Source organism: Lipophrys pholis (assembly GCF_963383615.2).
Source record: "Lipophrys pholis genome assembly, chromosome: 1".
Taxonomy (NCBI): domain Eukaryota; kingdom Metazoa; phylum Chordata; class Actinopteri; order Blenniiformes; family Blenniidae; genus Lipophrys; species Lipophrys pholis.
In genome coordinates, this window is record NC_137635.1 from 6,719,054 (window position 1) to 6,729,196 (window position 10,143).

The window sequence follows — 10,143 nt, forward strand, 5'->3', positions numbered from 1 at the left end:
TACACACACACACACTAAATACTTCAGCTCAACTCGCCGAACCCCTGATGTCCATTGCAAGGGATGTCAAACTGTGATGAAAAAAAATCCAGTCAATTAATTACACGTTTAAAATAACTTCTATTATCACTGTTAAGTTAGAATTATACCAAGAGCAAGTTTATGTGGCCAGCATGAACATAAATGTACATTTTTGATTGACACTTACTCCTCCTCTGGATCCATTCCACCATCCTCAGAGTCACGACATGATTGGATAATCAGGATCCAACCAGTAACCAGCAGTAGCCAACATCTTCATTGATTGAGACAGACATATGAGTGCACGCAGAGTCTGAACCAACTAAAGACAATCAAAGTTAGAAACATATAGAATGTGAAGCTGGTCCACAAAATCAATCATTAATGATTCGGCAAATTATGTCACTGACTTTCTTACTAAACTTGGTTTTGCTGTTTACAACACATTCAACAACTATGACCAGCCTGAAAGAAACAATATTGTCTTTGGCTGTTCAGGACAACCCTAAAATGCACTATACAGATAAACTACACATTAAAAGTCTTGTCAGCTTTCTCACTTTATAAAGTTTTTAAAGAGTCATTTCAAATGGACCATGCTTGTATTAAAGAGTTAAACACTGATGTGCAACTTTGGAAACTGATTATTACACAAACTGAACCTGAATACAAGAAATAAATGAAGCACAAACAAGGATAATTAAAAAAGAAAAGAAATCCTTTATTCAAGGCAAGCTATAGCATTGCAAAATCATATTGAGCCAATGTCCAAAAAAGTACAAATAAAAAAATTCTTTAGATAGGGGATTTATCTTCTCCTTTTCTTAAACAAGAGCCCATTTCAACCGTGTGACCAGGAATCACACCAGCAGTCTCTCAATGGCCATCTGCACAGACTGGATCTGTGGTTTGAGCTGGGATCCCTCCTTGATGGTCACCGACGTGGCGACGACGGGACGCGAGACGCCACATGCTCGGCCCAGCGCCTGCTTGGAGCGGACGAACACGTAAGGCACGTTCTTGTCCTCGCAGAGCAGCGGCAGGTGAAGGATGATCTCCAGAGGTTCTGCGTCAGCTGCCATGACAATAAACTCTGCGATGCCTCTGTTCAGAGTTTTAGTGGCTGAAGAAGAAGAAGAGCGCGATCAGTAGGATGACACACATTGGTCCAGGTGCAAGCTCATGCAGCGACGTCTGTATTTTGTACATTTTCTTTTGAGTTCTTCCTGCTCTCAGCAAGAATTAAAGGATTTCTGACCAATTAACGGTGCATTCACAAGTGTCAGTAAAAAAAACCTGCAGCCAGTCGTCAACAACACAAAGAGGATGGAGCTTATGCATGAGCTTCTATCTCTCCTCGGGCTGCCTGCGTGTCAAAACATCCACTTCAAAATCGGACTTTAGTCTTTAAAGCTTTGAATGATCTCGTGCCCGAATACATTTCACATTTCTCTAGTACAATATGAAGCCTCCAGACCTCTGACGTCCACAACAAGAGGTTTACCGAGTGTTTCAGGGTGAGAAGAAACAAAGTGAAGCAGCTTTTAGTTCTTATGCGCCTCAAATTTTCTGCTGCCACTTTTGAATAAGACCTTAAAATGGTTATCTGCACAGGCTCTGCAATAAATCATAGATTTCACTTATTTTATTACCCTTATATTCATATATCATTTGCTTTACGTTTTCCCCCCTTTAGACCTTTTTGTCACTTTATTTTAACGCATTTCATAATCATCACTTGAGATTAGGACTCCTAATTTTGTTGTTTGATGCATTTCCTTTATTTCTTCGTAAAACACCAAATTGCCTTGAATCTGATGGCCTGTTTACACGACAACGTTTCACGTGACAACATCTAATCCGCAAAAAAAGGAGTGCATTTACACAGCAGCAGACAGAAACAACAATGTAGTTAGTATGCCGGGCCACTGGTGGGCGCTGTTGCTTGATTTTGATATAAAACTACACAGATGTGTGGAGAGAAGAAGACACTATAAACGTGAAGAAAATGGAGATAACCTGACATCCGCATGGACTGATGAGGCATCGGATGCAATCAGGGGCGAGTCTCAACTATTAAACTACTGATCTGGACGATAAAACTAGAATATGGACCTCGAGTCGTACCACTACGCTGCCGCCATGTTTGTTTACAACTGAATGAGCAGGAGGGAGGGGGAGAGATGTGCATGCGCAGTAACAGGCGCTGTAGCCTCCATTAGCCTCCGCAGGAGGGATTTGTGGCGTGAAAGAATCTTTCCACCTTGGGAGCCGGATTAAAAACTTTGCGGATACAGGGCATCCGGAAACTGGTGCGGTGTAAACGGACCCCCCAAAAGTGAAGAAAGCTTTGCGGATACACTCGAATTCGTTGTGGTGTATACGGGGCCTGTATTTTGCTATAGAGACAAACGTGCCTTGTCGAAAAACCACATTGAACTGCACCTTGTATCAAAACACAACAAACTCCATAAAATAAGATTACACTAGTCAATAGATGCAGGCTGAGACATTATATGTGGCTTAGGATGTCAGTTTTGATCATTTATCAAGACAATAGACACCATATAGTTCACTGTGATCAGAGATATGCAGTCTACTTGCTGGCTCGAGCGCACACAAGGTTGTTCATGAGCAGTTTCTTCACCTTCGTTGGCCCCCTTCCGGAGCTGTTTGTAGTTCGAAGCCTGCTGCACCAGGTCCAGGATGGTCTTGGTCAGCGTGGCGTCGGCCAGCGGGTAGGCCTTCGGGTTCACCTGCGCCTCAGTCTGGGCAAAACAAACACATTTCAACTCAACACACACGTAAACCTCGTACAAGGCGATCAAACCAACGTGGGTCACGGTGATAATCACACCGCAGCAGCGTCGCCTCGTGCTAACACGCAGTTAGCATGTTAGCTTCATTCTGAACGCTCACCATTGTGGATGTTTTGTTCGGTTGTTCCGGCCCTCTCGGCGAAATGCTTCACGGAGGACAATTGTCTTCTGCTCGGAGATGAAAAGGCACCGACACGAGAGATGTGTTCAGTTTTTAACAATTTTTAAAGCTTACAGACTTTTGTCAGTTCAGCTTCACGCAGTAAACCAGGAACGTTTCCAACACGTGTGACGTTACGCGCATGCGCCATGGAGACTCCGGGGCTCCGGGGAAGGAACCGGAAGTGGGCGTATTTTCTTTTTTGTTTTTTGTTAATCAACAAAATAAGAGATACGACTATTAACGACATCTAAAACGGGAATAAAAACACTAAAATAGCATAAAAACAGTACAACAAATGAAATCTGATCAACATCTCATGTTAGGTCGAAAGCCACAGGGTGGCTTTTAAGATGTGTTTTAAAAGAGGATAAAGAAGAGAAGTCTCTGATATGTGAAGGTAAGTTGTTTGACATTTTAGGGGCAGTAATTGACAGTGCTCTGTCCTCTCTGACCTCACACTTTGACATGGACACCACCAGCTGATCAGCTGACCTGAGAGGTAGATCTTTGACAGGTAGAATGGAGCGATTTAAGGATTTTAAAACAAATATAAAATAAGCTTAAAATGAACTCTAAAATGGACAGGGAGCCAGTGAAGACAAGCCAGGCCGGGGCCAATGGGACCAAACAGCATCACCTCAGTTTTGTTTTTTAATCTGTAAAATTTGATGCCATTTAGACGTCCATGTAGTACGAGTAACAGAGGTACATAAATTCAGCATAAAAATGAAAGGAGAGACCCTGCTTTCTGAGAATAGTCAGTTTAAAGTCAGAATAAAAAGAGATTCTAATACACTTTTCTTAAGTGGCCCTAATCCTCTCCCATAAATTCAATTCAATTCAATTCAATTCAATTCAATTCAATTCAATTCAATTCAATTCAATTCAATTCAATTCAATTCCATTAATAATAGTAATTCCCCTCCCTGCCGTTAAGGGGCAATCTCGCTGTCTTGGCTGAGTTTAAAACGCAGCGAGGAGCTTTGCATTCTGGGTAGGACACTTTGAGGCCGTCCATTGCTCCGTCGTCCTGAAGGAGAGAGGAGATGAAGGGGATCCGAGGAATCAGCCAGCTCTCGGTGAGGATTCACCCTCCTCCGCCCTGCTTGGTTTATGTGTCGGGACGCCTCCACACTCAGCCGGCGGCCGTTGTTCCCTCCGTTTGCGGCTCCGACAGAGTTTAAAATTCAGGGTCAAGTCGGGTCAGGGAGCTAAAGCTAACTGGAAGCTGATAACATTATGTCACTAACAGCCCATATAAAGTCTTTGTATCCGTATATTAGAGTTAAATTACTGATTCCTGCTCCATGAAACCATTTAAATAATAACCGAGACATCTTTTAACCCCCTGGTGTTTTGTTTATGTAAGCTGACGCTTTCGTTATCTATATATTAGCAATATTCAATAACCTTTGTATTTATTTCTGGGCATCACTGCTAATAAACGACAGCACTTCGTTACCAACTACATGGACAAATGTTTGCTGATATGATGATGATAGAATTCAAGCTCCAAGATCATCACATGTGGTCTTCATTAACACCATGAAGTTGTTATTTCTATGTATTGTTTCCACCTTTATTTAACCAGGTGGGTCAGTTGAGAACCAGTTTTCATTTGCAATATCTTGTTCGCCAGAAGCAGTAAAACTGTCACTGAATCTTCAAGGAAAGGCAGTAGTTTTCAGTGTTTACAGTGATTATAGATAAATAAAAACACATTGATAAAGGCTAAAAGCAAGTGCAGTGATCATTCATTATTGGTTGCATGGTATTTGTATATTTGTTTTTAAAAAGTTCAGTAATTCCTCAAAAAAGTTTAGAAAACTGCTTTACACTATTAAAATATCTAGATTAAATCACAGTTGTTCGTATCACTTGTGGCCTATCTGTGTGACATTCTTGACAAATATGAGTGAAACGTGTGTGTTAATCCATTCACCCACTGATCTTGTATTAAATACCCTTATCGGACTCCACCCTACCTGACGAGATGTGTTGCCAGTCCATCACAGTGCTAACACACAGAGAGAATTACTTACACACATCAACAATAATAACAATTCACAGCCACAAACTAAACAAAAAAACACGTCTTTCAATTTTTGGAGTATTAACACAAACTATCCAAATGCCTTTGTTATTTTTTGAATAACAAAACATCAGTTCTTTGCTCGTCACTAGCCCCATTTCTTGTAACAATTCTCTGCTGTTCTTTGGTCCATCGTGCCAGTCAACCAGCCAGCAACACGTTAGTTGTAATCTCCTGCCTTCCCATCTTCTCTGTTCTTCCAGACGAGGCTTTATGCAGCCCAGGCTGCTCGTAAGGTGGAGCTCACTGGGTTTCATCCACAAGAAGTGCAGGTCAGTGGTTGTTGACGTGTCTCTCTCCTCCACAGAGGCGGTTCTATGCGGCTGTCAGAGCAGGCCAGTCCCTGGTGCAGCCCCTGGCTGGCCTCCAGCTCTCTCCTGGGGCTGCACACTCCTACCAGGACATCCATGTATGTTGGGGAGTGACGGGGAGCAGCTGCACACTGTGTTGCTCTGGGGCCTGTATTGATGATATCAGTGAATTTAGAAGATAATCCTGCAGAAATAGTTGCTCCTGTTCTCCTCCACTTCGAAGTGTAACATGTTAAACAGTACACATCCGATCAAGATGGCTTTAAATGATCTATTACGAGTAACTTCAGGATTAAAAGCTGATGTTATTCAAACTAAGTTATTACCTTTTGAAGGCGACTAAGCTGAAGCATATCTTTACACGTCCTTCTTTCAGGTGACCAAACTCCCCAGTGGCCTTGTGATCGCCTCCCTGGAAAACTATTCTCCAGCCTCCAAGATTGGTGTCTTTGTCAAGGCCGGCTGCCGTTATGAGACCCCCGAAAACCAGGGCGTGACCCATGTCCTCCGATTTGCCTCCAGTTTGGTAAATACAACCTTCCCCTCTGAACGTGAGCGGTTCACTCCCAGCTCGAATCCTCTGTGCAGAAGATATGAAGCTTTGTCAAGCATTGAAGACAAGAAATACACCAGCATTCATTTTAAGTTAATTTCTTTAAATCACAGCAATTTTTTACAGAACGGTGCATTTATTTAATGTACTTTGATAAATTATTTGAGGCACTTATAATATCTGAATTTACAGTGGCTTCAAATCAATCAAATAATAAGAATCAAATAATCAAATGCGGACATCTACATTATTACTGGTGTTGTAACGTTGCCCTTCATTTCAGCTTGACATGACATTGCATTGCTTCTTTTTCAGACAACCAAAGGAGCTTCAGCTTTTAAGATTTGCCGTGGGATTGAAGCAGTTGGCGGCAGTTTGAGGTCAGTAACTCCAGCAAACACTTTGAACAGGTAAAACTGTTTGTCACAGCTTGTCAATATGGAAATCTGCTTTTCTGTGCAGCGTCACTTCCTCCAGAGAAAACATGATGTATACCGTCGACTGTCTGAGAGATGACATGTAAGTCTGTTTATTGTGAGTACTTATGATAAAAGAATCATGTAGTTCTGGCGGATTTGAGTTTCAGTCATCACACTACGGGCTGCGGCTGTGCTCAGCCTGAATGAATGTCATTAATAAGATGATTATAAATGATTTAGTCATATTTCAGAGCAGGGAAGTGTCATTTTCTTATGATTTACTGATTGATCGGCAGTGACACAGTGATGGAGTATTTGATCAATGTGACAACGGCCCCGGAGTTCCGTCCATGGGAGGTGTCGGAGCTCACATCGCGTGTCCAGTTGGACAAAGCGCGGGCTGCTCAGAGCCCTCAGATTGGTACGTCTTAATGCATGCGGAATCAATTTAACCCCCCCCCATTTGATTGGATATTATTTGTTTCATCCACATACAATCTGGTGTGAATCAAAGTTGTTCTGTGAGTTTTCACTGAATCACTGTTACACAGGACTGACATTGTTGTCTGATTCCTGACAAAATGATGAAAACATCCGCAATCCTAATATTGTTTCAATCAAAACACAGAAAAGAGGAGTGTAGTTCTAAAACTTAGTTCCTGTTGATTAATTGGGAGCATTGTTAACATCAGGTGGTTACATCGACCATAAGTCGTCTCAAATACAAACTCTGATTAAAATTGCATATTTGTGAACATTCTGATTGAATTTACACTATTTTGAGAAAGATGGCACACATCATGCAGGAAAAAGGATTCTTGTTCTTCTCTCCCTGATCAAACTCTGAGCAAAGAGAATGTTTCTCTGGAGTTATCGTTTCAAAAGAAATGGAAGCTTTCGTCTGTCTCTGAGGTCAGATTTTATTCAAAGCAAACTAAACTTGTCAATTATGAATTTATCTGGTGTTCAAAGTAATTATCATGATGTCATTTTTCATTGGATTATATTTAGTAAAATTCAAGTACATAGACACCCAAGCAGTCAGAAACAAGCGTAACATTCAAAGAACGCTTTATTCAGTAGTTGATGGCTGTTTCTTTCTCAGGTGTGGTTGAAGGCCTGCATGGGGCGGCCTACAAGAACGCCCTCTGTAACTCCCTGTACTGCCCAGACTACATGGTCGGCAACATCCAGTCTGAACATGTGAGTCCTTTTCTTCACAAGCTCAAGACACAAGAGTGACGTTACTCTTTATTAAAACTCTGTTGTTTTTGTTTTTTCTCCCCAGCTGCACCAGTTTGTTCAGAACAATTTCACAAGTGCAAGAATGGCTCTAGTTGGACTTGGTAAGGATTATTCTGCTGTGGGATTAACCGTCCTCAAATGAGCGCACCCAGCTTTCTGTTGGTCACTGTGATTTAAAAATGTGTTTGTCCTCCCTGCAGGTATTGACCACGCAGTGCTGAAGCAAGTCGGAGAGCAATTCCTCAACATTCGCAGTGGAGCAGGAACCACAGGAGCCGTGGCTCAATACCGTGGAGGTGAGAGGAAGTCACAACAAAAATACGTAAAACAAACAAAAAAACAGCTTCTGGTGTGTGTGAGTGTTAAACCTGCTATCTCAACATTCCTAATTCCGCGTCGTCTTGTGTGTCCAGGTGAGGTCCGTCTGGCCGGCACCAGCAGCCTGGTCCACTCGGCCGTGGTCAGCCAATCAGCAGCCGCCGGCACCAGCGAGGCGCTGGCCTTCAGCGTGCTGCAGCATCTACTGGGAAGTGGACCTCACGTGAAGAGGGGATCCAATGCTTCCAATAAACTGACTCAGGGGGTTGCCAAGGCAACGGCTGAGCCTTTTGACGTGAGTGGTTGTCATTTTGTTGAATCGACCCTCTGGTTCAGGTACTGATTGAACTATATCAAAGTCTTTCTGGCTTTCTTTCTTTCTTTAATTCAACAGGTCAGTGCTTTCAACTCCAGCTACTCTGACTCCGGGCTGTTTGGGGTCTACGCCATCGCCGACGCCGCGTCTGCCGGCGAAGTGAGTGAGCTCGTATTGTGACGGGAGAGACTCCAAGTGTCTGCAGACAGATAAAGTGACGGCTGTCCTCGTCTGTTCCTCCAGGTGATCAAGGCGGCGGTTGCTCAAGTGAACGCCGTCGCTGAGGGCGGAGTCACGGCTGCCGACCTCACCCGGGCCAAGTAAGACCTGTAGACACTCCTGAGACCCCGTAGTCTCAAAAACCAGCCTGCCTTTGGTTAAACCTGTAGAATTCAATCTGTTCTACATGAACTTGCACATTAGATTATCTTGTGAAGTGGCTGGAGATTAATTGTAGGGACGGGTCCGATCCAGTATCTGTATCGGGTTCCGATCCTGACGTAATTCATGCATCCAACCTTCATATCAAAAATCTCACTGGTTTTTCCGTATCATTTGTGACTGATCAGATTTGTTGTTTTGTTTGAAGATGATCTGGGTGTAAAGTAGCAGTAGGACTCTTTAGGTCATTTGTAAAGGTCAGTGCAGGCTCTGCCATTCTTTGTCTGCTTGTCTCAGGTTTTCAGGGATTTTCCAGCGATGAATCCTGAAAAGCTACGAAGTCCCAGAATGTTTCCTAGAGCGGCTTATTTTGACGGGTGTGTTTGTTCTGCAGGGCTCAACTCCAGGGTCAGTTCCTGATGTCGTTGGAAACCTCCGAAGGTTTGCTGGAGGCCATCGGTGCTCAGGCTCTGGCTGCTGGATCGTACCACTCCCCAGAGGAAATCTCCAAAAACATCGACAACGTCTCCTTGACCGATGTTGCTAATGTGAGACGTTTCACCATCACACCCTTCCGCCACTGTTCTGATTACACTATATATATGTTATTTAATTAAAAATAATGTTTTCTGTTTTTCTTCCTGCTTTTTTTCCAGGCTGCCAAGAAGTTTGTGTCTGGGAAGAAGACCATGGTGTCCTCTGGCAACCTGGCAACAGTCCCCTTCGTGGATGAGATTTGATCCGTTCCTGTTCACCTCGTCTTGTATCTTGATTGACAACGAAACAGAATTAGTTTCTCTTGCATCTGAGAAAAAGAAAAAAAACAGGTCGTCACTGTCTTGGTGCAACACTTATTGTTCTGAGAGATAAAAGTCATAACACCTCTGGGATGTTTAAAGTTGTAAGAGTTTCATTTCAGGTGATATTGCTCTGGTGCGTCATGTTACCATGCCCCGCCCCCCTTGGTGCCATGCCCCGCCCCCCTTGGTACCATGCCCCGCCCCCCTCACTTGTCCACATTAACTGTATAGCTGATGTAAAATAAGGAATAAATTCTATCTACCTTACAGAGTTGTGAGTGTTCTGTGTGTTTGCTTTAGACTCTGTGACTTGTGCTGTTGTATATTACAAAAGCATCATTATTGTTATTATACACTGTAAAAGACCAAATGAAATGCATTTAATGTTTAAGTTTCTATGTTGTGTTAATTTATGTAGTGTATTATTCACGTAGTTGGCCAACAGACTATGACTCCTCCCTGCTCATCCAACCGTCTGCTGCTGCTTTCTGGCAATAGTTTTACATTGTGTAGATTAGTCTGGTTGTCTTATTCTTTTATTTTAAATCTTTGAAATACTCATTTTAAAGGGTTTTATATGACATTAGTTACACCATAACCTACTAGTGAGAGAAAAAATTTTGTATGTGCGAAATGACAGTAAAGGAATCTTATCTACCAACATTCTATCCACTAATTCTGAAATGTTTTTAATGGCAATACTAG

The 10,143-nt window shown here is 42.7% G+C and overlaps 2 protein-coding genes across 4 annotated transcripts; one reads left to right on the forward strand and one right to left on the reverse strand.

Moving 5' to 3' along the window:
- Window positions 1-103: 103 nt before the first annotated feature.
- snu13b (SNU13 homolog, small nuclear ribonucleoprotein b (U4/U6.U5)) lies at window positions 104-3,151 on the reverse strand. Its single transcript, XM_080465134.1, has 3 exons — window positions 2,941-3,151; window positions 2,669-2,789; window positions 104-1,144 (listed from the first exon to the last, which is right to left on the reverse strand). The coding sequence occupies exons 1-3, from the start codon at window positions 2,941-2,943 to the stop codon at window positions 882-884; spliced, it is 387 nt and encodes a 128-aa protein (XP_080321260.1). The 5' UTR covers window positions 2,944-3,151; the 3' UTR covers window positions 104-881.
- Window positions 3,152-3,983: 832 nt separating this feature from the next.
- Window positions 3,984-10,097, forward strand: uqcrc2b (ubiquinol-cytochrome c reductase core protein 2b). 3 transcript variants are annotated; one of them, XM_080465149.1, is made up of 15 exons: window positions 4,000-4,082; window positions 5,299-5,331; window positions 5,403-5,504; window positions 5,783-5,932; window positions 6,275-6,339; window positions 6,422-6,478; window positions 6,675-6,799; window positions 7,484-7,581; window positions 7,667-7,724; window positions 7,824-7,919; window positions 8,037-8,236; window positions 8,336-8,416; window positions 8,501-8,577; window positions 9,033-9,186; window positions 9,295-9,712. In XM_080465149.1, exons 1-15 carry the CDS (start codon window positions 4,050-4,052, stop codon window positions 9,376-9,378), a joined length of 1,413 nt encoding a protein of 470 aa, XP_080321275.1. In that variant the 5' UTR covers window positions 4,000-4,049; the 3' UTR covers window positions 9,379-9,712. The 3 variants fall into 3 exon arrangements, with proteins under 3 accessions (XP_080321277.1, XP_080321276.1, XP_080321275.1); XM_080465151.1 differs by lacking the exon at window positions 5,403-5,504 and having other exon boundaries at window positions 3,984-4,082; window positions 5,299-5,367; window positions 9,295-10,097; XM_080465150.1 differs by lacking the exon at window positions 5,299-5,331 and having other exon boundaries at window positions 3,991-4,082.
- The last annotated feature ends 46 nt before the right edge of the window (window positions 10,098-10,143 follow it).